General features: G+C 40.4%; 1 protein-coding gene across 6 annotated transcripts; it reads right to left on the bottom strand.

The window, feature by feature from the left end:
• Positions 1 to 2,375: 2,375 nt before the first annotated feature.
• CDK7 (cyclin dependent kinase 7) lies at positions 2,376 to 25,163 on the bottom strand. Of its 6 annotated transcripts, none has more exons than XM_064439479.1 (12): positions 24,983 to 25,163; positions 24,555 to 24,614; positions 23,272 to 23,305; positions 21,347 to 21,414; positions 19,612 to 19,680; positions 17,882 to 17,992; positions 16,549 to 16,667; positions 15,385 to 15,484; positions 13,269 to 13,355; positions 10,136 to 10,285; positions 8,432 to 8,579; positions 2,376 to 4,713 (listed from the first exon to the last, which is right to left on the bottom strand). In XM_064439479.1, exons 1-12 carry the CDS (start codon positions 25,040 to 25,042, stop codon positions 4,700 to 4,702), a joined length of 1,020 nt encoding a protein of 339 aa, XP_064295549.1. In that variant the 5' UTR covers positions 25,043 to 25,163; the 3' UTR covers positions 2,376 to 4,699. The 6 variants fall into 6 exon arrangements, with proteins under 6 accessions (XP_064295549.1, XP_064295550.1, XP_064295548.1 ...); XM_064439480.1 differs by having other exon boundaries at positions 2,376 to 4,710; XM_064439478.1 differs by having other exon boundaries at positions 2,376 to 4,562.
• Between the last annotated feature and the right edge of the window lie 410 nt (positions 25,164 to 25,573).

Genomic DNA, 25,573 nt, shown 5'->3' with positions numbered 1-25,573 from the left:
CACACCTAATACCTTTACCTTACAAATAACTGACATAAACACTTAACTTGGGTGACACTAAGGAAACACTGTGCCAGGGAAAATGCTTCCCAGCACATTTACAATTTCTGACATTCAGGTAACCAGCCAGCACCAGGGGTCTGGTCCTGGCTTGAGGCACTAAGCCCTACTGGAGTTAATGAGTGACAAACGGAAGAAAGGAAGCCTGCATGCCCCCGAATTACTAGACAAGGTCAATATAAAGGGTTCTTGTAAAAGAAGTTCTACAAGAATAAGAAGTAGGCTCAAGCAGCATGCTGAGAGGCAGCCCAGCTCTCCATCCCTACAAGGAGTTCAAGCTGGCTGAGTGAAGATTCTCAGAGAGACGAGCATTCGACTAACATCAGACAGTTGTTACCACATCTGATCATCTGCTTTATTTCCCTGTCTCTAGTGGCAGGTAAAACTGATGCGGTTGTCAATCAGCATTTCAACTCCTGCAATCGAGTCTGACAGATTAAAATCGGTTTCTACTATCATATACAAAAACTATGGTGGTGCTGTCTTTCTGCGCTGTTGATTTCCTTAGGATGCTAATGTGAGAAAAGCAGAGGAAGTTCCTGAACATATGGGTAAGTTTCAAGTAGCAAGAAAAAGTTTTACTTTTGTCAACCCAGTAGCAGACTTCTTCAGTCTTTGTTAATTATTGGGCAGGGGGAGGAAAGATATTTTCTTGGTTGGCATAAGTATTCTTTGAGGGTACCTGCCTACCAGCCTGGCCCAAACTGGAGGTTTCCCAGAATCAAAGCACACAGTTCACAACTTGTTGTCAAAGTCAGCTTAGTGTAAATGTCAGCGTCCCTAATGAAGTGGCACAAATATCTTGTAGTAGCCAATAAACCACATTCCACTTATGCTTTCTAATTAAGAGTGAAATGTCCCCTCTCCTCTTCCCTTCTCTACATACCATTCAGTTACTATCACAGTAGCGAACATTGTTAGTGTGAAGGTTTCTGGGCACAATTTGAGCCTACAGCACTAGAGGAAATGATCACAATGCTGATAGCCTCTGTGCTGACCGCACCACAAGCCTCTTGGATAATCCTCCTGTAGAACCTGCTGCCTGGGGATTTGATTCTTTGGAAGAAAGAGCCCAATGCCCTGTCCTTTTACTTGAAAGATAAGAGTTTCTAAAAGGAAATTAGTAGAAATTTTCAGAAAAAGTTGCTCACAAAGAGAAGAAAAAAAATACTAGAATTGACCACAGAGGTGATACAAGGCTAGTTCAATAGCATCAAAACTGAGATTTTATTCCAGCTTTACTTGGAGAAGCTTGAAAAATGAGAAATTAGCAGTATACGATGAACAAAGTTTGGCCAAGCGTAGTTCTCAAGGTAGCAAGAACAGAGCTGCTTCTGGAGCCTTCCTTGTAGTGGTGGTGGGCTACAGGAGGAACAAATCTAATTCCTAGCAGATCTTCAGGCAAATGAGCATCAACAGAAGGTTTTCCTAGGTGGCGCTGTATTTTGGAGCCAAAAAGAGACTGCAGCCATGCATGCCTTTTCCCCAGCCTCTCACACTGCTGCGTATCAGCAACATGTATGTCAAAACACAGCCTGCCAAAAAGTGTTCAAAGCACTCAGTTTAGCTCTTCAAGAGGTTTCTCTATCTCAGCCTGACAAGCTACACCCAGACCTATCCTTATGTTATCCCGCGATTTTTACCAGAGCCGTATGGAGAGACTACCTTACCTCAAAGTTGACGTAGCCGAGTATGAAATACAAAGGGGGAACAGAGGGATTCAAAGACAAGCAGGCCTAACTATAGCCTTTTTTGTAACAATAGCTTCCTTCTCTTGGAGAAGCAAATGAGTATTAGAAGGACATGGGTGAAACCTACTCTGTAAAGGAATCATTACATCGGAGCACATGGAGGATAAACATTTGTACACCAGAAGAAATGGCTGAGTAGGAGTTAAGTGAGCAGTGTGCATGCAGTAAGTTAAGAGAACAAGAACAGTCACAAAAGCAAAGAACACAGGTAAAAGCAAAGAACTGGCAGTGCTGCCTGGAGTGCTGACAGCATGAAGGCCACACCATGAACAAGGGCGTGCCACATACGCAGAGCAACAACTGTATGTTACAAATCAATCTGACTCTGAGCCTTCTTTGTCAAAACAAAAAGGCTGCAGGGATCATGCAGCATTGGCACCAATCAAGAACCAGGAAGTCAAGATGAGGATGTGATAGCTAGCAGTCCTTGTTCTCCATGCCACCACAAGTAATCCTGGTATCTGTGAGAAAGTTAAATCAGTTTTGTTTAAAAGTGAGAGCACCTTCCCTTCTGTACTGTGTGCTCATACAATGAGTTTTGCTACATTTATCATGGCAACAAAGTGGAAGAAAAAAAAGTTTTAATTCAATTATATAAACAATATCAGTACAATGCATAGAAGTTACTCAAATTCCATTAAGTCTGTAAGTAAAAGCCATCAAGTTTGCACAGAAGAGTACTAACCTTTCAGGTAGAAACAGCAGTAACTCATGATAAAATGGTGGTAAGGGCAGAAGACCCAAGAGAGAAGGCATTTAGGTTATACTCCAGCTTGCACACGTGTGTAACTTAGACCTTTGCACAAGTACGCACACTGCAGGCTCAAAACAAGCCATCCTTGATTGTTACGGTTCTGAACAGAAGCCAAGTAGATTTCAGCAGCTGTATATTCAATGAGTTGGTGTGATAAAAGACAGACTGTCAAAGCTGAACTATGATATAAAGCCTACAAGGTAACCAAGTCACAAACAGTATTTAGATAACTAACTGTATATGATTGCATATTAAATTATATTCACTAGGAGTCCAATATATTCCTTCCAGAATTCTAACCTAAGTCACAGAAGTTAAATCAAACTATCCAAAAGCCTGAGATTAGAAAAAAAATAGTGCCAATCCTTTTTCTAATATTATCTTACTCTGTGATGCACATACACTTTAGCTATGCACATCACCACCATTAAGAGCAAGGTAATTTTAGTCCCTCAGACAGGGAGCTTCATTCATGAACTCGGCTGAAAACAAGACTTACTGTACACCCTAACAGTATAGAACAGGCCCTGACCATACATGCAGTACCCAGTATGCTGAATGAGTCACGGCGTGGGAGCTGGAAGGGAACAGCTCCTGAACTTATATCAAATAGTAATTTTTGAGCATCTGCTGCAGTAAACACGACTCGAAGCATACAAGACGGTTGCCTTGGTCACAAAACACGCTGTCTCTTCAACCCCACTCTTACAGAGCACAGTAACCATTCTCTATACATTCAAACACTGACTGCTCATCTAACTCAATACCTACTCTACAACTTTTGCCAGTAGGAGCTTAGAGGATTGCTACTTAGAATCATAGAATGGTTTGGGTTGGAAGGTACCTTAAAGATCATCTAGTTCCAACCCCACTGCCATAGGCAGGGACACCTTCCACTAGACCAGGTTGCTCAAAGCCCCATCCAGTCTGGGAGCAGGCACCCACAACTTGTCTGGGCAACCTGTTCTAGTGCCTCACTGCCCTCATAATGAAGAATTTCTTCCTTCTATCTAACCTAAATCTACCCTCTTTCAGTTGTTCTACTGGAAAATGTTTCCTTCAGGGAAGGGTATCACCTAGGCACATGCAGCATTTGACAAGAAAGGAATGGCGTTACTCTCAAAGCAGAGCTGACAAAATACTTAGAATTGTCACTGCCATGCAAACTTTATTTATTATACCCAATAGTTAGAATAGTCACTGAAAAATGAAGTATCTGTTCTAGGGGCTGAAGGTTTCTAGGCTTTGAAGTCCAGTAAGAATGCTGCCATAGACAAGTTCAATCAGAACAGTTTACAGTACTCCTAATTCTCTCTTCCCTATGCATATTAACATTTTTGTACATGTGCCTGTGAGAAATAGGACTGCAGTTCTCTTAATCCCCCAGCCTACGTTCAGGATGACATTGATTACACAGACAATAAAAACTCCTGTAACTAATGTTCTTTAATACACATTTTTGCTACACTCTCAATTAGATTTTAGCAGGAAATTTAAATTTAATTTTCAACTGCCAACAACCAATACAGAACATAGCAGGGTACAGGGAGACTGTTCTCCCTTACAAGGCCAGCATACTTCACATTGGCTCAAGGTAGGAGTAAAATGAAGTAACACAGGAGCAAGAAGACAGTTGCTGTTCCTCTACAAACCTCAAAGTCTTCTGCAAATACATTTGCCACATACTTTAGAAAACAGAATGCTGAAAAGCGGTTCACAGGTGGGAAAATGTCAATGGCTCACCAGGTATCCCTGAGATCCACTGCACAATAGGGGGGACATGCAGTTAAACTACATCAACAGCACCTACTCGCTTGTTTCTCTCCATTGCAGAAGTTTGGTTACCCAGCAGCCACTCTGCAACACAGCCATGCTGGAAATCAGGCAACAGAGCTGAGCCTGTATCTGCACTATGAATTGTTCAACAGCCACAGGTTGACAGGAGGGCTGCTATAGTTTTCCCAGCTGGATCTCCCTCCGTTACTGCAATCTTGAGGCTGTGAAGGAAACAGTATTTATATGCTCTCAGGTAACTTCTCCTGGAAGACTGGGGGCTTTTTGCAGACTCCAACACTTCACATGCAATCTGTGCATCATGTTGTTTTCAATATAGTGGATGTGTCCTTGGAAAGTCTTAATGCATGACTGCTGAGAGAGCACATGCAAACTCATTTGTTAATACATTAGCATATTAACTGGAACAAAAAAAGCATCCTGCCCTTCCCTTATAATGATACATTTTCTCCAACATTTATGACAAAGCTGGCAGACAATCACATGTACATGTAAGCTCCAGGTGAGAAGGATGTTATTTGTAGTCTTCCTCCTTAGGGCATGCATCTATACAGGATAGCACATGATTAAGCATAAAGGACCCACAAAATTAGTCTGTGTAAACCTGTAGCCAGCAAGCAATTTGACAGTTACTACCTCAAAGCATGAGTCAAAGTAACGAGACAGCAAACCAGAGAAAGGAATTTGCTTGTTCTGCTTAGAAATGCCTTTATTCAAGAAAAGGAAGGTTAATCAAACCTGTTTCAGTAAGGAAATATTAAATTCACATTTTACATCTGAAGATATTACAAAATAACCATCCAGTGACTATACAGCGTTTTTTCAATGGTTGGGACTCGGGCCATTTTCACTCATTTTCATCCACCATCCACAGCAATCAAAAAACCAACTTTTTTGGTAATCCTGAAAAGTGTAAATCACATTGTTACCAGCGTAAAGGGGTCCAGCCTCCTCCTCAAGGCTTTTAGTATTCGTTTAATACCGTTCTTGAGATACATCTACTCTGATATGTTCAACGCTGTTTGCTGCAGCAGCAGATGATCATGACTTTTTCCAATGAATCTATGAAAGAGTGCTAGAATGAAAGCTCACTTGAATCTTTACGAGTATTCCAAATGAGTCCCAAATTCTGTAATTAAGTGCTAGTTGCATTTGAGATACATGCAAGTATTTCTCTTTGTTGGTCTAAAAAGCTAGGCAGTTCATCTACTTTTAAACCTAAGAAAGGCAAGCTATTCTAAGGCTTAACCCTGCCCCACCACACACACTCTCTTAATGATTTTTTCTTATGTGCTGTCACTACCCATCAATAAGCCATCTGCAGGAAGTAATAGCCCTTTCAGTCTCTGCCTCATTCTTTGATCGTGTCTTTGTTTAGTATCAGCTGTAGAGATGATGACGGCAGCAGTACTTTTCAGATTCTATTCCAGATCTTGTCATTTCTTCATGTGCTACTTATTTACAATGTAGGTAGAATCAACCACAGCTGCCTTCTGGGATGGATATGAAGCTTAATATGAAAGGATCCCACTGTTTTTGCCTGTCCTATAGGCAGAGGTCTCCTAAAATACACTGACATTGAATCACACCCATGAACTTTAGATGAATGCCCAAACAATAAAAATTCTTAATCTTAGATATTCACTATTTTTTTCCAAGCCAATGTAGAATAGCCCTGAAATTAGATAGATTCCTTATACTGTGTTAACTCAGGAAAATGTTTAACACTGTATCTTTTATACTCTATTTTGCAAATCTGCGGCTCTGTAGAAATGCAGATTAATAGGGCTAGAAATTAGTGTCCTGGGGAAGGAATGCTGCTTTTGAGTAAGTGTTTGCCAGAGTGAAGAAGACTGATAATGATGTCATTGCAGCATCAGTGTCTCCACATAGCTCACTGATCAGAAATAAGCGGTAGCAATAGCTAGAAGTGAGATATGCTTAATACTTTTCACAGGCAGTCCTCCATCTAGTGATATTTTAACCCGACAGTAAAGAGGCTGTTTTTTGAGAAGTACAGCTGCTGCACATTTAAGTTTGCCGAACTCGCCCCACAGGCTACAGAGTTTTGTTCTTGTGGAGAAGCAGCCCTTACGGGATTGGCATAAATCCTCCTGGCAGTCAGCCCCTGGTGTCAATGTTTTATGACAGGGTACCCATCATTAATCACTGTACATTCTGCTAAATTCCAGAGTACTACCTCAAAAGGGCTAAGGGAAAGAGAATGTACTGTGCAGGATGCAAGCACAGGCCAGCCTAAGAATTTCAGGGGATGCAACTTGTTTTCCTTTGAAATTTCTTTTGCACATTTCCGCTCTCAATAGCAATAAACACATGCCATGCTTAAAATTTTATTTAAACAAAGACTGTAGGATTGTTCTTCCAAACCAATATTCAGATTTTAACTTTAGATGATGATGCCATGTAAGGATGTCAAATGAAATCAGGGTACCAGATTTGCTAGCTCTAACATTGGCTCTCTCCTGTAATGTTTGTTGGCACTAGAGGATCTGTTTTTGAGACCCTCTGGTTCAGTCAGCCCAGCTAAGGCAGTACCAGAACATAATGGAAAATCCACATCCGAAAATGCATTATGTTTCCATTCCTACTTAGTGGAAGTGATACTGCTTTTTATACTGATACTCAAAAGTCTCAAAAAGTAATGCTGACTTCCTAAATGCCTTTTCCAGCCAATCTCAAACCTCCTGGCATTTAACACACAAGTCTGATTTCCTCTTGCTGAAGATGACACTTTTGGAAAGATGTTAAAACAATTAGTGTTCTCACTTCATACAGTTCTGGAAACTGCTCATTGTCAAATACAAAGGTTTCAAATAGTTAAGTCATAGAACTCAAGAAAGCAGTTCTTCCTCTTTCCTGTCCTTCAGTTAACAGGCATTTGTTAGGGCATGTACTCCAAAACACTAATCACAGACCCTCAAATGGTCCTTGCAAAAGGAGTTAAAAGCTTCAATTAATTACCTACAGTATGGTAACTTGACAAGTTCCCACATGTTAGTTGACGCAGGGTACTGGGGTCAGCAAAGAGCATGCAAATAGTCAATTGATTAAATTTTTCTTTGAGATTAGAATCTTAAACTAGTGAGCTAATGCATTTTGCTTTTAATTTGATACAGACTAAGAAACAAGTCGAAGTGTCTAAAAGGTAAGATAAACTCTAATAACGTAGCTATCACTCTAAATTCAAGAGGAAATGCACTTTCACAGAAGCATCTTCATTCCAAAAAGATATGACTCTTGTATCAAAACAGAGTCTCATACTGGTAATAACAAAAAGCTGATGCTAAGGTGACAGCTTCTATCTAGCATATTCTAGCTCTTAAGAATATCAACTCCAAGTTTAAGAAACAATATTTGCCTCTCTACTACAAGGTCTGAGTAATTTAAGTGTCAGATACAGGTCTTGAGTCCTTAGAGCTTTTCTTGCCATCAAGATACAAAGTGCATGCTTGCTGCTGTTTGGGGAAGACTGAGGCTCCATATAGGAGCAAACGTTAGGGAATAGGCTTGCCTTTTAAAAGGGTCACAGAAATGCACCTAATGTTCCTTACCTAGAGCACTCTTAACAGTTAATTTGCTTAGTCTAAGGCAGAGAGAGCAGAAATCTCTGTTCTGAATGCAATTCACATTCTCAGGTCTGTCATTTGAAAGAATAACATGCTGTTTTATTCTCTCTCACACCCCAGTTTTTTTGAAGTAATGTACAGTTATTTCCACCTCAGTAAGATGTCTCCAAAAAAGGGCATCACAACAGCCTATAATTTACTGGGTAGTACCACGCTCCATTACAAAAATTATTGGAATCGGGTATTTCTTCTAACAAATAGATTTCTAGGCATCAGAAAACAGCCTTTTTTTTGTACCAACTCTGTTAGAACTAAGTCATTCTCACCCTAAAGCATTTATCCTAAAACATAAATCATTAAAGGGCTTCAGCTGGTGCCCAGGGATTTAGTCCGTTCAGAGTTTTTGTTCTGAAACACCAGAAGTATCACATTCTTTCTTAGCATGTAGCTCCTATTTTAAAACAGCTGAAACATTAAAAGGTTACCTTGATCTATTCCTTCTGTTCTTCTCCTTTTTAAATTTAAGAGTGCATTTCGTTGCTCTTTTACAGCTTCTGCAGGGCAGTTGGGTCTTGGTAGCTGATTTCCTGGAGTGGGTCCCGGTCGGTTACTGAAATATTTCTGTTTCAATGCCTTAATGATAATGGAAGAAAAATACCCAAGTAATTAGCATAAAGTGTCAGAATACCATCTATAAAGAGGTTATAATGAAATAAAGCATTTGCAACTGGGACTCCAAAATGACTCAGACAATATATTAGAAGGTGACCTTTGGGCAAATTAAGATTTTGTATTCTCAATGACTACCCACAGCGCTGTGACTTGTAAGCCAAGAGAGAATTGTGTACTGTTATTTTTAACTAGTACTCGGACATCCTAACAAAACTGTAGACTACATTGAAGGAGATCTTGTGCAAACATCAAGTTTCTAGCTCTGAAGAGATTACATTCTGAACAGACAGATGAGAAAAGAGGATAAAGAACAACATAGGAATAAAGAAAGACCTAAAGAATATATCCAAAGTCTTGATCAGATCCAGGACCTAGAACACAGCTTTTTTCCTAGCTTTTAAGACAGGTCTTTCCCCATGATTTCTTTAACTGTGCTGTTTCTACACTGTAAAGTATGAGAAAAACAGTTTGAATTAGAGCAGAAGACAAACACAAATGAATGGGGTTAATTTCACGTAGTTGAATTACATACCCTATTTTCAATTTTAGGAATTCCACAGCTTCCATAAACTGTGGTTGAGGAAAAGAGGCTAAGCAAGCTGTCTCTCAGGTAATCATTAGTCTTGCTATTGTCAATTACACTGTATTCAATATCAGCTATAAATCAAGCCAATACAGTAAGCTCAAGTTGTTTCCTGCCTTAATCTGTGACATTGTCAATAAAAACGCTAGACTAGAAAAATCATATATATTCAATATTCAAGTCACCATCATACAATATGACCTGTAAAACAACTTCATACATACAAACTAGTAGAGAGGTGTCCCAAGCACAGCAAAACTAATTATTTGGGAACTTACTGAAAGTTCTTAAAGATGGTGACCAAAAAACCTGAATGTGCTCTGGGAAAGCCTTCTAGTAAAAATATACATAACATGCACTAGTCCCCTGGATTTGTCTAACAAGCAATGAGGGAGTCCCGGTCTTAATGGCACAACTCTCATTTCTTTTGCATGCTTCCCCCACAGTGTAAGGTGACAGAAATACAGTTTTGAAAACTGCCAACTGCTGTATCTTCTTCACAGCAGAAATCAGTATTCTTAACTAGAACATTCTGCAAGGTTTTCAAATCAAAAAACGTTTAAAATAAATTGAAAAGGAGACTGGATGAAGTAAAGATGAAAACCTTTCAAACCCAGGGAATACAATATGCTATGTTATGACTTAAATTTCAAGCTTTATGGTGACTGAATTTTGAATGTCAGATATGATGACTATCTGAAGGCATCTTTCAGTTGTCTACCTTTGTTCTACATTGGGAATGAAGATGATCAGTCAGCATTATTCATGCCTTTCAGAGCTTCCTCTATAAAACACTGGAAATATGTTTCTAGTATTTCATACACCGAGCTGTATGACATTTAATTCCAAACCTGGCTTACTGGCCTCAAAGCATATTTATCTGATATTAACAGTAGGTTAACGAACATTAGGACATAATGCAAGTGTACTATACCTGAGTAGCCGTAATCCTAGCGCAAGGATTAAACGTGAATAAGCCTTGCAGAAGATTGAGCAAATCATCACCAGCTGCACTGAAGATATGTTGAAGTGGCATTCCAGGGAAACACTTAAATGTGACGTAATCTGGAAGAGTTGTCATCCCCTATAAAACACAAAAATGGAATATATGTTTTTCAAGTTAGAAGTTGTTCAGCTTTTCACAGGAAGGGAACTTCATACGGCTATCTTTCAGCAGAAGCAAATTATCTTTCAAAACACCTTGCTAATACTTGGGTCATTAAAATAAAACAAATGTAGAAATAGTAGGTCATAAAGACTTTTTTTTAGTAAGTGTTACAGTTGTCACACTTTCCCTTTCCAAGTGATCTGTCCTTCCCTTGCTGTAGTAGTGACCAGTCCAAAAAGGAGAAACTGCTAACAAAGAAAGGAAGTATGAGAGAATTTTAGGGTACGTGCAGACACATGAAGTAGGATGTTTTTCTTTTACAAACTGACATGGTGGAAGAGAGAAAATTCACAGAAAAGCCAGCCTGCATTTTCTCCAGATTAATAATACACTGTCCTCCTCCTCAAAGTTAGCTGACCACTATGTGCATTTTGAGATATTTTTGAAATGCACAACTGAAATTTTTTACCTGGGAGTGGGTGGAGGGAAGGAAAACAAGCCAAGCAGTTAAACAGCAGATGAATTGTGTACTTTCTTCTCCTGTAGGTATGAAATCACTCCCATTGTATTCAAATTCTATCAGAAATATGATCTTGCAACAGACAATTATCCAAATGTAGTATTTTAATAGTATTTTAAGTCTCTAGTCACACTTCAGTAAGTTTATCCAAACAAAGAAAGATATTAACACTGAAGTGAAAAATGTGCTCAGTCAGTTATCCTGACAGTAAAGATTTCAATTCTTGAAACACATGGGTTCGCAACTTAATTTGGGAAATGCATCATCACTGTCATGCTAGTGAATCAGTTAGCCGCCCCTTTCCCCACCTATATGTTAACTCTTCTTCTCCAAAAAAAGCGCAGAAATATCAGTGCAAAAGTCTTTGTGCGTTTCATTTAGAATCCTGGAGCAATGCCTGAATTGTGTGGGGCTAGTAATGCCTTATCTGATATTTCTCCATGTGGCTACAGCTCCACCTGGTGATCGTGTACCATAGCATTCAAGCTCCATTCACACAAAGGAAAAGTATCATGGAGAGGGAGAAGAGGTGGGATGCGATGACTGGTTAACAAGTCCAGACAGTGCTTCCAGAAGTCAGCCACGAAAGAGGATGATCTGATCAGGGAAATTTAGACCCCCTGTGCCTATCAGCTGGTCCAAGTTGCCTGCCCAAAGAAGCCATGCCCCGCTTCCTGTCAGCCTGATAACAATGGTTATGTAGGTCATTGTGTGCCCTGACATTAAGTTTAGCCAGTATTAGTGAATTATGGGATTTATGGTCATCTTGACCCAGATAATAATGCCACTGATTCGTACTTGTTACTGCACCATTATTCTCAGATAAACTGTTTATCCCTAAAGCTATTGGTATGGTGTCTGTTACCATATCCTGAACGTGTAACTTGGCTGGGCCACCTGTTTTAAGACATGGGATATGGTACACAGCATTGTTACCTGCCCCAGCCTTGTAGTGGGTGCCCTAATTGGTTCTTTTGCCCCACCCATAGACACCAGATTCTCTGATAAAGGGAAGCACCTGTTCCCTTTTCCCTAGCTACTTTAATTAGAAAAAAATCAAAGACAATAAAATGAAGTGGAAGTTACTCTGCCTATTCCTCTGCTCACTGTCTCAGAAATACCGAGCACCATGGCACCAGAGACCAAACAAATCCTGGAAAGTAGTTGGCAGGAATCCCTTTTAGGATGCCCTCCCACCATTAGGGGGATATGGAACATCCTACTTCTTTACCTAGTTGTTATCCTTATTTTGAGTGGCTTCTAACTTGTTTTAGTTGTCATATTAAAGATTTGTATTGGCTCTTGGCCCACACTGTTCTGATAGTTTCCTGGCACACCACAACCTTACCAACTGTCTAGTCTCAATTTAACCCTTCATCACTCAATGACCAGACTCCTCTCCACACCTGACACTCCCAGTGAGGTGCATAGTGTCAACATTGCTCTTGGCCATATGCTGCCATGGCAAGGCTACCACCCTTTCCCCCACACAGTCAAATAAGCAAGTGGTGAAAACATGGGGCTAGTATTGCCTTATACAGTTTCTCTTTTATACGGTGACCACACATCTTATACAGCTATAGCTCCATTTGGTGACTGTGTACTACTTAAGGTAGCATCTGAGCACCACTCACACAAAGGAAAACTGGCACAGAAGGAGAGCAAAGGTGGGATGTGATAACTGTTAGCAAGTCCAGAGAGTGCTTCCACAACTCAACTACAAAAGAGGACAGTCTGATCAGGAAATTCAGGGCTCCCCTTGTCTGTCAGCTGGCCCAAGTTGCTCGTCAGAAGTTATGCCCTGCTTCCTGTCAGTCTGCCTCATGGCAGAATGACATGGTTAGGTAGGGCATTGTGTGCCCTGACACTAAGTACGGCCTGGTATTACTGAATTACTGAATTTACTGTCATGTGAAAGATGACTGCACTAATAATTTGTATTTGTTACAATACCATTACTCTGAAATAAACTGTTTATCCCTAAAGCTGTTGGTCTGGTGTTTCTTACTGTATCCCAGAACTTACCCAGGACAACTTAAGTCCCTACAAAATGTTCCTACTTCTGAAAGTGATTAAAGCCTTTCAGGTTAAAGCAGACTAATTAATCAAGCGTCTCAAAACCATTAAGCAACAATAATTTCACACCAATAGCCATGGGAAATGGTGGATACACACAGAAAGGAAACCAAGAAGTTTCATTACTGTTCCTTAATGCTAACAACACTGCAATACTGACCAGGTATTTGCCAAGAGAAACAGTAAGCAAATCTCAGCTGCTTATCCTCTGCTTTGTGAGATCAGCACAAAAGCCTTCTGATATCTCTTTCAGTTTCCTGAAAATTTACTCAAGTATTCTGGTATACCCTTTAATTTAACTACAAAAGCTAAAATAAGAGAGTATCAAGTAGAACTGAAAGTTTGTTAAACAAAAGGACTCACAGGCCACTGTTCTTCTGTTGGAGTGCCCAGTGTTTCAAATATCCTTGTCAGCTGGTCAAGATCAGAGTCTCCAGGCAAAAAAGGAACCTGGAAGAAGGCAACAGCAGTTGATTGAATTAACTTCTAAACTTTAATTCTAGAGAGGAGCTTTGAGCTATCCCTCATAATTGCAAGGTAAAACATCCTTGTATACCAGCTGCCCACAAAGAGGTACACTGAATATTCGAATCTTTCTAATGATACCCAAATAGAGTCTCAAGGTTTCTTGCAACCCAGGCTTGATATCACCAACTTGATAGAGAGCTAAACATAAGATTAAACCAACACCACATTAATGTAAAAATAACTAAACACAGGCGAGGAAAGTTATTACATCTCAGTTGACAGTTTGAAGTCAGCTGGTCACAGTGATCTTTCCATCACAGAATGATTTGTGTTGGAAGGGACCTTAAAGATCATCTAGTTCAAACCCCCCTGCCACAGGTAGGGACACCTTCCACCAGACCCAGTTGCTCAGAGCCCCACCCAACCCGGCCTTGAACACTTCCACAGAGGGGACATCCACACCTTCTCTGCGCAACCTGTTCCAGTGCCTCGCCACCCTCATCTGCTCCCTGAAGTTACGTTTTACATATATTCAAAACATTTAAAGTGAATAGTAACTGGATTACACAAGCAGCAGTTAGACTGATGGAACAAGATCATAGCAGGAGGGAGAGCAGTGATCCACTAGCATAGAAACTGCCTGAACAGTGTCACTTCCCATTTAAACTGAGCAGAAGATGGAAAAGGGGATATTTGTCCATTTCAACTTATAACTTGTGCATCAGGCACACAATGCAAGAAAAAAGGGACTTTGTGACCAAAGCAAAGTTATGAAAAATTTGAGGCAGTATTTAACTAGGTAGGACAGAAAGACCATCATGAACATCCCTACTAGGCAGTGTACTAGATTTTGGTGTCACAAAAGCCCCTTGAACATAAACTACTTTTGTAATGCTCCCAGAAGTTGCATTGTCCCTCAACTCAGTACACATAGGAAGAAAAAGGACAGGTAAATTTAAAACCGTCACAGTGATAGACCTGAACCATAACACATTTTCTGCTTTACAAGAAACCAAAGAATTAATAGAATTCAACAATTTCGTATTTGCTTTCTGACTTTCCTTAAGTTTATCCAACTTTAGCAGATCTAATGCATATTTATGTACACATCACTAGCACTACTTAAACAGTCACTGTACATTTCCATTTCTAAACTGCCAACCAAATTGTACCAGCACGCCTGTTTGTGTGATAATACAAGGCAAAAGATTTCTTTCAAGGCCTCTTCAGACTGACCAGTCTGGTTTGTGGCATGGCCACATGAATGTTTAAAGTATGGTGCAAAAACCAAGCAGATGCCACTTACTCATGGAAGATGAATTATATACTGCAGGCTGCTTTATGCTTTCAGCTGTGTCTGTGCCCCTGCCCTCCACTCCCCACACCACACTTTCACATTTTCTCCAAAGAGCTGTGTAATAAATGGTCTACTTCAGTAACACATACTTAAAGACCATTACACCTGTGTACCATACTCGGGAATGGCATAGGATTAGCCTAATGTTAACCTTCAGCTTTGTGCCAGTATTGTCAACTAACCACAGCTTAGAAAAACATCAGTCTTCTGCTCATTATAAATAAACCCACAATTAAGGTACTGGTGATAGTTATTCACAGTTATGGAGAAACAACCTATAAGGGACAGCGTATGCATATATCTATGATGTCACATTTCTAGAAGGATAGCAAATGAAAACTCATAAAAGGCTACGTGAAAGGATAATTCAGAGGACTGGAGGACCTTCCCCAAGACTGACAGTTTGTTGCAGCTTTTTTACTCAGCTGTTTTTAAAGACTTCTAATGATTGCAATGCTTATGGCACCTCAGTCTATTCCAAAACTTCATTTTTCCTTAAAGCTGGCAAACTTCTGGAAGCTTCCCCGCCCCCCTTCCTTTCCTAAATAGCCCAACTGCCTTTGCCTGGTGCTGTTCGCATGAGCAAGAAAGCCCACATAGAAAGTTGTATTTGCTCTTCAGTGCATTACAAAACACTTACATTTGAAGACTTACCCTAAGGAGCAATTCAGCTAAAATACAACCAACAGCCCACATATCAACACCAACACCATACATTCTAGCACCAAATAATAGCTCTGGGGCTCGGTACCATCTGAAAAGAAAACACATTTTGGGAAAAATCACCTCACTTTGCTCATATCAAATGCCTTCTGTTGTTGCAATTCAAGAACTGCAACAAGGATACTGCTCCTGCCTATATATTTTTCAGACACTGAAGAGCTGTAGTCTACCCTGTGAAGTATTTTGTTTAAGGAAGGCTGAAGAAAATCGTGCATTCCTCACCATGGAGTCACATATAACCACAAGTTAACTACAGTTTCAACTGAGTTGATTAACAAGCAACAGAACTGCAGATGTAGGAAGGAAAAAAGGTGTTTAACAGGCAGGTTTGCATGTTACAAACCAAAATTTTCTTTAAGCTTCATGTTGAAGAAATGACAAAGGCAGAATTCCTTCCAGCTTCCAAAAGTCTCTATACCGATAGACCTAAGTATAGTGACTAGTTTTATGCAAAATGAACCTTTACAGCAGTTGTTTAAAACAGCTACTTCCACTGCCTAAAAACAATCAAGTTTAAGCAATGACCTGATACATGCTGCATTTGCAACTACTGTAGCATTTCTGCATTTTGAATAAATATGTTAAAACAAACCAGCTTTGCCTAAATAGTTTTAGCACTACATAAGACAAAAGGAAATATTTTGTGTATTTTGCAGTCCTGCTTTTTAAAGCATACCTTAAATAAGCATGCCATAAATAACATTAATAAATATTTTAATTGGTGCAAGTTTTTGTCTCATAATAGGTAATGCGACTAGCTACAAAAAAAAGATTCTAGGTCTTATGGTTAACAGAAATTAACAGCTGTCTTGCTCTGAAAGTCAGGTTTATAGGCAGGTACATATAATTTCCATGCATTTCAAAAGAGTATCATACCCCAGAACAACGCCCGAGGATGCATATTCTAGCAGCTCTTACACAGACTTTCTAAACAATGCTTTCTTGTGTTTTCTTCATGAGACTCCTGACACTACAGCCATATCACATGATCTAGATGTCAAACTTTGAACATGTTGATTTGACATGACATGTTTCAAGAGACACTGCGAAACAGCTACACAATCACTATGTAAGAAACAAAATAGAATGCCTTACCTTGTTACTACCTGGTGTGTGTAAACTCTGTTTGGGCTTCCGAAAGATTTTGCCAGGCCAAAATCAGCCAATTTTAAAACGCCGTTTTCATCTAACAACAAATTATTTGGTTTAAGATCCTGTCAGTACAGAAAGCAAAGAATTAATTTTGTCAGTGTTGATAAAAACAGACATGTAATGAACCTCCTGGCAGCTGTGCCGTAACAGTATTCTAAAATGCAGGCTTTTGATTCTATTTTTAGACTACATTGTGAAGAAAAAACAAAAAAAACCTGCAGGAAATTAAATATTTAATCATACATGGAAGTCATAATGAAACACGCCCATTTTAATATTATATTTAAGCTGCAGAGTTTTTTGAAAAAAAGAAGCCTCTTGATAGGTTTTAGCTTTGCTGCAGTAACAGCAGTTTTGTCTTAACTGCACAGTTGCCAAATGAATAATAAGACAACTGTTAAAATGTTTCAAGTAACTGCAGAAATCATGGAAGTGACATAGTTTAATACAGTAACAGCGTGTTGAGGGTTGATCTCTGGCCAGCAGCATAGCACCCATGCAGCCATTTGCTCGCTCCGTTCTCATCCCACCCACCTCCCGCAGCAGGACAGGGGAGAGAACAAGAGCAAAAGTAAGCAAGCTCTGGGAGCAGTGTAAAGGTAGTTTATCAGGTGAAAGAGAGAGGAAGAACCCCAGACAAACAAGGAATGCAGTGGAAATCGTTCACCATTTTCCACTCCACAAGCAGACCGATACCCAGACAGTGTCTAAGCAACAGCTGCCTTGGAAGCCAGAAGACCCCCTTCTTCCTCTACCTAGTTTTTTCCTTGCTGTCTATGATGTTATATGGCATGCAACATCCCTCTGGCCAACTTGGGTGAGCTGTGTTCCCTCCCAGCTTCTTGCCCACCCCCAGCCTCCTTGCTGGGACTGGGGCAGAGTAGGAAAGAGAAAACCTTGACAGTGCCCAAGCACGGTTCAGCAACAACCAAAACACTGCTGTGTTACCAAAACTGTTTTAGGCACAAATGCAAAACAGGGCACCGTATTGGCTGTTGTGAAAAAACTTCAATCCGCCCCAGCCAGACCCAGCTCAACATACTAATCAAAGTCACATGTAACCTGAGACACTTCTATACAAAAAATCTAAATGATAACCACATCAGTAATTCTTGTCATGTCTGGTACTGCTATTCTCTCCAACACGGCTAGCATGAATGCTTATGGACTAAGAAGGTCTGAATTTCAAAACTATCTTCATTAGACTTTAGACTCAAATTCTATCAAATGTGACTTTTGTTACATCATAAAGGCTGTCAGCTTATTACGTGCTTACCCTGTGCAGAATCCAGTGCTGATGTAAGTATTCTAATCCTTGAAGTGTCATCAGCATATATGCCTTGATGTGAGACTGTGTCAACACAATACTAGTATCCTTTATAATAACCTGTAAAGCATTGCATTGATAGTAAAGCTTACCAAGCAAGATTAACTTACAGTCTTTCAGCTAAAAAGTTATTTCATCCTTTAAGACAAAGTTTGAACTGGCAGTCACATATTCTCTATCATTCTCACCCTTCTTCCCAAAAAAAAGGTCTATTCTGGAGATTAGAAATTGAAATGGGGAGTCCAGATAGCCTACACAAACCTTGCATAACCAGCAAATTAGAAAATGGGTAGAACACACAAATTTATTATTTTATCTCAGTTCTAGGCTGATACCCAAACTTAAAAGACAAAGACACACACAGAAAAATGGTAAACGTGTCAGTAAACGTGAAATTATGTTCCCACTTATTCCTTCTTTCTCTGTGCAACCTAAGCATCTAATCTTTGTAAATGCAACGGTTTCCTCTTCTATTTTCAGCAAGACCAGGAGGTATGGCCACTTTACTATATTCTAACAAATACACTTATGGTTTCTACATTCTTTGATTTTTAACATTAAAATTCTATGTAAACATCCTGTTTGAAAGTATTTTCTGCGCTACTCCCAAAACTTGTTTGTTAATATTACTGTCCAGTTCAGTTTTAGCCTTTCCTAAGCTTTAAGGTGTTTGAGACTTACAAAATAGCTGTCTAAGAGTACACAAAATTTCATGTAAGCAGCAAATGCCCAATCACAACAGATGCCAAATGGTGGCCTGAGTGATACCACAATACAGTTAAATGCTTTGCATACCACAGCATTATGTCATACAAGAGTATTTTGTTCCTCTGTGTATGCTGTATCTTCTACAGCTCTAAATGTTGCTTAGTTACTAAGTAAACAGAATGAATTTGTCCAGGAAGTCTACTCATTACTTCAACTTCTATTAGCAAAAATCTGATCTAACCTTTTCAGTCTGGCATTCATCTAGTTTTCAGCAAGCCTGTCCATGTTTTCTTTTAATATTTTAAATGCTAGCCCAAGTTCTTAACAGCATATGTGTAATGAGGTAGCTTAACAATCACATTAATTTCAGTCCAGAGTAGGTATAATGTGTGCATATACAGACTGGACCCAAATCGCTGTCTAGGACAGTCTTCTAAAATGAAGACTCTTACAGCAAAATATCTCATACAAAGACTTCCACAAAGACAAACTGACTTAAGGTCTTGCAGAATAAAATATCTCTAAGATGCTTATTTCCCAGTACCTACCATTGTTACATTTAAAAGAATGGTTCAGGTCATGTGATTTTTAGTACCAGCTCATCACTTGATATACTTTAGTATCACACTTACTTGAACATGTGTGATGGTATTATGCTTAGCAATTACACTCTGACATGTTGACCTATGACTGGGCTTCTATGCTCTGACTGGAGTCCCAAAAAACTAACATAGTATAGATAATCTGTTTCTTGGAGATCATGGTGACAAGTGTTGAAAAGTAAAGGCATTATCAGCTGAGAACTCACAAGAACTGTCAAATTATTCAAACCACTTTTAAGGCATGATCTCAATCAACTGAGATAATGAAAGTCACCTTTCAAACAGGGGCAAATGTAAGCATGTTAAAGTAGTATTTTCAAAAACCATTTGAAGATACTAAAATAAAAGATCTGAAAAAAATCATCTTACCTCTAGATCCGTTTCCATAAAGTCAAACACCAAACTAATATTAGACTTGTGTCCAAATGCATCTATTAGCTGTAAAACAAAATACATTATGATTAAGCATACTCTCATACTTCCTGTTTTCTAAAATTCTGCACTATTGTAGTCTGCATGCAGATTTTTAGCTTGCTGAACCGGTTAAAGTTTTTTTGACTTGCAATACAAAAATTCTTACTCAGTTGAGCTTCTTAACTCAGTCTCAAAAAAAATATCCCCATTAAGTATGGTAATAACATTTTACACAATCGCACCTCCTTCCTGGAGTTAGGAAGGAAAAAAGAGGAAAAAATTAACATTACCATGTTAGCTACAACAGATAATCTAATGCCCACCTTGCTCTCTCCCCAAACTTTGCTGTTCTACCAAACTCCTACCTTTTCTTGAGATCAGACTAGATTTTCCCATGGATTCAACTTTGTATCTGCTTCCTGTAAGCATGCAATATTCAGAAATTCTAAGAGTTAGGCTAATTAACTACCTTTCAAAGATATTCTTAGGCGTGTATTCATCTTCATAACATGCTTTCTAGGATAAATAACTCTTTGGAGACCATCCAAACAGCCCTTTCTTAGAATGAATGTGTATAATGACAGAATCTGTTTTTAATATAACACAAACGTGATGCTGAGTAAGATCATCCAGCCCGATATTCTGCCCTCAAGATCAGAAAGGTAGGCTCTCCATGGTGTGGCTAAGCCCTTAGAGTCTCAGTATGACCACCATGTGAATTAGCCAATTGCAACAGCTGTTTGCATAGTTCATAACAGCAGTGAGTGTGCTCACGCTCCTCCTCTGCAGAAACCATGGTAACAGGATATACTATGCAGGTGAGCCTACAGGCTTGGCCACTTTTTGTAATTCATGCCCCTTACACTTCCAACAACTACAACAGTTTTAGCAGGACTGCTAAGAGGGGTACAAACTTGTCTATTGACTTTAGGACCTACTTATGGACCTGCTGACCATAAATTTGTCTAATTCCTTTTTGAATTGCTGATGCTATCTGCTTTTACAATGCCCATGGCAATACATCTGAGAAATTCACTACATACTGTGTCAAGTAGTAAAATTTCTAACCCCCATGCCCCCAACACAAGTATGTTTTAAACACATCTCTGATTTCTGATACTGTGGGGTTTTGCAAACATCAGTTCAGCATGCACTTTACCTACCACCTCAGTTTTGCAGACCTCCCCATTCCCAGCCTTTTCCTCTCCAGATTGAGGAATCCCAGACCTTTCCATAAAGATGATGTTCCATCCCTCTGCCATTCTAGTTGTCTTTCTCTGCACATTCTCTAACTTTGAAAGCTAAAGCAACCACTTTGAAAGTAAGTTCACAATCCAGAAGAGAACCGTACTTCCACTCTGAAAAACTTGAACAGCACTGCGCTCATCTGCAAGTCTATCAGAGACATGCAACATCAGGTAACCTAAATTTCCACCATTCTCCCCACCATTAATACCCACATAGCCCCAGGCTAAAAAGTAAGAGGATTTCAAAGGAAACTATCTTGTCCTTGTTATTGAAATAAGTGTTTTGCCATAAAAATTGCTTTACTGCACGTTTTGGGCTGGGGAAAAAAGCTCAAATAAAATTAAGTAGCATCTCCCTGAACCAACTAATTTTAAATTACAGTTTGAACCTGTACCAAAAGTATTTGAGGACTGATTCTAGAAGTAGCATTCATTTGACTTACGCCAATAATATTTCGATGGCTTAGCTCCTGTAACAATTTTATCTCTCTGAGGGCTGTTCTGTTGATTCCTACATTAAAAAAAAAAAAAGATGAGAGAACACAAAACTAAAAACTTTGGGCTAAGCTCCAAAGAAACCTCTCATTCTATTACACACTGATGATTTACTACTACAAACTATTTTCTCACCACTCAACAACTTGTTCAATGACAAGTACATTGCCATAGATTAGATGGCTGCAGGATAAAAGTGGACATCACTTCCTTCCACAGCAAATAAATTCTACACGACAATAGTGAGATTTAGATTATGAAGCAACATGTCCCCTTGTGGCAAAAAGGGAAAGTTCTAGCAAAAGCCTAGAAAAAAGGCACCTTTTCCACTGTTCTGTAAGCTTTGGTTTTATTTCAAAGAAAAGTTACACCCTGCCAATATTAGTTCTTCAATGTGTCTCACTTCCAGGGGGAGGCACACTGACAAACCTCATGAGTATCTCTTCTTTTTGACACAGCATTGTTTAAAAAGGCAAGGCACATATGTTTTTCTATATTCATGCTGTGGCATAAAAGGTACAGTAGCCAAAACATGCTCACCCTTGCTTGAATCCTTTACTAGCCAGATTTTAGAGGGAAAAATGGGGAGTGGGGAAAGAGGTGGGGAACGGTGCACTTCAGCAGTTACAGACCGCACTGCGTCAAACCACCATTCCTGTAGGGTTACAATATATCCTTCAAAAATGCTGGTATGTGTGGCTCGTATGAAAACTGACTGGCAAGCAAATGCTCCTGTGGTATGTTGTACAGGAAGTTTCAGCTATGCATGAGCTGAAAAAGCGTTTCTTAAAACCTGTGATATGATTCAACATGTAAGAATCTAGCAAAGTTTTGGGCAAAGCTATGTGCATTACTTTACACTCTTGCTTTGCCTATTTTAATTACCTATGTTAGAATTGTCAAAGTTGACAAAAGTTGACAATGGCTGCTTTTGGGTGGGCAAAGCATTAGATTAAAAACAAAAGTATGCCAGGTTATCATATAACACAGGGAAAATAGACATGATAATTATTTGTAATAGCATCTTTAAACTACAGCTAGACAGTGTATAGATCAAAAGTAATGTCTGTCCTTAGAGGATGTTAGTCCACCGGAGGCCAGGTGGATCATGACTCTCAGGAGGTCAGCACAACTGTGAGACTCTGGGATAAGTGCTCAATTTCTCTTTAAAAAATCTTCCTTTAGAACAGAACTATAAAGGTGAGAGTGAAGATTCTTCACTGGAAAGCTGCTAACCTGATACAGGATCCCTGAAGGATGGCAGCCTACACACATACAAAATCCTACTGCACCACATAGGCTGTAAGAGAAGACCAGGATTATTGAGTTTTTACTTGCAATATCCATGCCTAAAGGCACATGGCTGGTCAAAGCACATGATCGGAAGACACTGCTCTATAGGCCTTATTTCTCAACATAAAACAAACGTACGCAGAGACAAGAGTTTTAATAACTTGTCTGTATCAACTTTTGTCTCAGCATAAATCACAAAAATAGAAAAAAGGCAACATCTGAAAACAGAGATCACCTGTCTCAAATATTTAAGGCACAGAGGTGCATCAGTACAATGGGGTATTGTAAATTCAATGCTGTAAAGATTATTATTATAATATGCTATATTCATGTTTGCATTCCACTTAAATTGAGAAGCTAAGCAGTTGTATACTCTTATATAGACATATACTATGCCTGCAAATATCTCTGCTGCTTTTTTCTGTCCCTGCAGTTTGGGAATCAATCCTCTAAGCCTTACCCTGAGAGTCGAGCTCACTTTTCTCAGCCAAGTTATAGTGTGGGAAATTAATGTACCCATTTACAAAAACAAAGCAAACAAAGCACAGCTTCTGCAGCATGAATGTGTTTTAAAACTCACCATCTTTAGCTTCTGATCTATGTCCCAGTTTAATCTGAAAAGAAATGTTTCATATTATATGAGGTTAAGCCATCTGCCCTAACAGTAGGAGATACGTTGTTTAGTATTACTCTAAGACAGAATGAGTTTTAGTACCACAAAGCGCTCTACCAGCTAGGGTTAGGGTTTTTTAAAATTTTTCTTTCCTTAAAAAAGTAATTGTCTCTAAAGCATTAGTTTTTATAAAAGCTTAAAAATAGTCATGATGGTGCTGAGAACAGATGTAACGCAAACTACCAGCATAAAATGCTTTGTAACCACAAAGCTTTATTATACCACTAAAGAGCTTCTCCAAAGGGAGAAATGAAGACAAAGTAACTGACAGTTGTCTTAGAACAATTCTAGTAAAATTATCGTACTCAGTAAACTTGGGCTGGCTTAAAGTCCTTCTATCTCAATCACCTACTGCCCTGAAATTTTCAAGCCCAGACTCCCACCACTGATATTTGCAGATGATAACAGTTAAGAAAATATTCTGAAAAAAACCAAGAATGCTTTTCACAAAAGCTGCTACTAGTAGCAACCATACAGAAAAGTATTAAAATGCTAAAAAGGATTACTGTATCAAACAAAACTACTTATTACTGATATGGTTCAACTTGTGTTGTAAAGCAGGCTCTTCAAGTAGCCAAAGCACTGTAACATGCATTTTTCACCCCTCACAAAGCACAGCTAATCACCTATCTCTAACACAAAAGATTCCTGTCATCTCTTCAGGTAGTATAAAATGAAACTCTTTATGACAACACAGACATTTTCAACATTTATATTCAAACAGATAAGTTGCAGATCTAAGATCACTTTTGCCAAGTTTTGTCAGAAAACCACCATAAATTTTAAAGAATTTAATTGGGAGTAACATTCCTGGACTGAAGGAAATCAGGCACAGCAGGAGGAAGGATTAAGGGAAAAAAAGCCACTATAGAGGACTAATAAAGTCTAAAGTTTGGAAATGTGTGTATGGGTTTTTAAAAATAAACCTAACAAATAACTGAAATTTCGAGTTACAGACCACATAAACCTTCAGAAACTCAGAAATGTAGTAAGACTGAAGCTAAATTTTTTTGTGTAGCGGCAGGCATTAAAGACAGGTTGACTAGATAATAACAAAACACTCTAGAAAAAAAAAACATAAATTCTCCCGTTACCCATCAAATACGCTAAAAAAAAAAAAAGACATTATTATGCCGGTCAAGAGCAACCAGACACTTGATCACACACTGGTAAAGCACTCTGACACCCACCTTTTTAATCGCCACGATCCGGTTGGTGTTCTTATCCCGTGCTTTGTACACAGTAGCGAACTACGGAGAAAGCGACGGCGTGACTCGAGGGGCAGAGCCGCCGCAGGGCCCGCGGGCCAAGCCGCCGCCTCGGGGCCTCCCCTCCGGAGGGGGCCACGAAGGCCTGCCGCCGCAGCCTGGTGGGGTCGACCCACCTCCCCTCCCGCGGAAACCCCCGCCTCCCAGCAGTGGGGCCGGACAGGACGGGGCCAGGCCAGGCCCGGCCGCGGGCAGCCCCGGGCTCCCCCCCGCCGCTCGCAAGAGGGCCCTCACCGGGGCCGCCGGGCCTGCCCTCGCAGAGCGGACAGCCACGGCCACATCCCCCCCCAGTGAGGACCCTCCCACTTGGCCGGCCGGGGCTCCTTCCGCGCCCCGCAACGGCCACTCACCTGCCCCTCCCCCAGAAAGTCGAGCTTCTCGTAGCGCTTGGCACGCGCCCGCGCGTCCATCACCGCCGGCAGGGGGTGGGAAACACGGGACGGGGCTGGTGGGGGACGACCGACGCCGGCCGCGGAGCTTTAATGCCGCCAGCGCCGCGCCCCCCGCCTCTTCCGGCCCGTGAGCCGGCCCCGCCCCTGGCAACGGCCGGCGTCGCCGCGCCCCGTCGCCCCGCCCCCCCGGCGCACAGCCGCTGAAACCACGCGAGAGCCGCCGCAGGGCCCCGCCCCCACGAGGCGGTGGGAGCCTCCCTCTCGCTTCAGCACCGGCGGCCGCGACCGGCGCCTCCCCTCCCACTGACATGGCGGAGGCTACAGCTGACGCCGCTACGCTGCCATTTTATTAAAGACGAAGCCTTCAGATGAGGTGTACTGCCGACTCCTGGCTGTACCGGCCCCCAAGGGCCGCCTGCGGAAACGGCTAATGCTTTAAATTACCACAGAAGAACGCCCAGCTGTTGTGTCCCAGCTTCCGCACCCTTACTCGGGGCGCAGGGAAAACGGGTGCCAGGCAAGGGCGTGACCGAAGCTGGGTAGCTGCTC

This window comes from Phalacrocorax carbo, chromosome Z (genome assembly GCF_963921805.1).
Source record: "Phalacrocorax carbo chromosome Z, bPhaCar2.1, whole genome shotgun sequence".
In the NCBI taxonomy this organism is placed as follows: Eukaryota; Metazoa; Chordata; class Aves; order Suliformes; family Phalacrocoracidae; genus Phalacrocorax; species Phalacrocorax carbo.
This window is presented reverse-complemented; position numbering and strand designations above follow the sequence as displayed.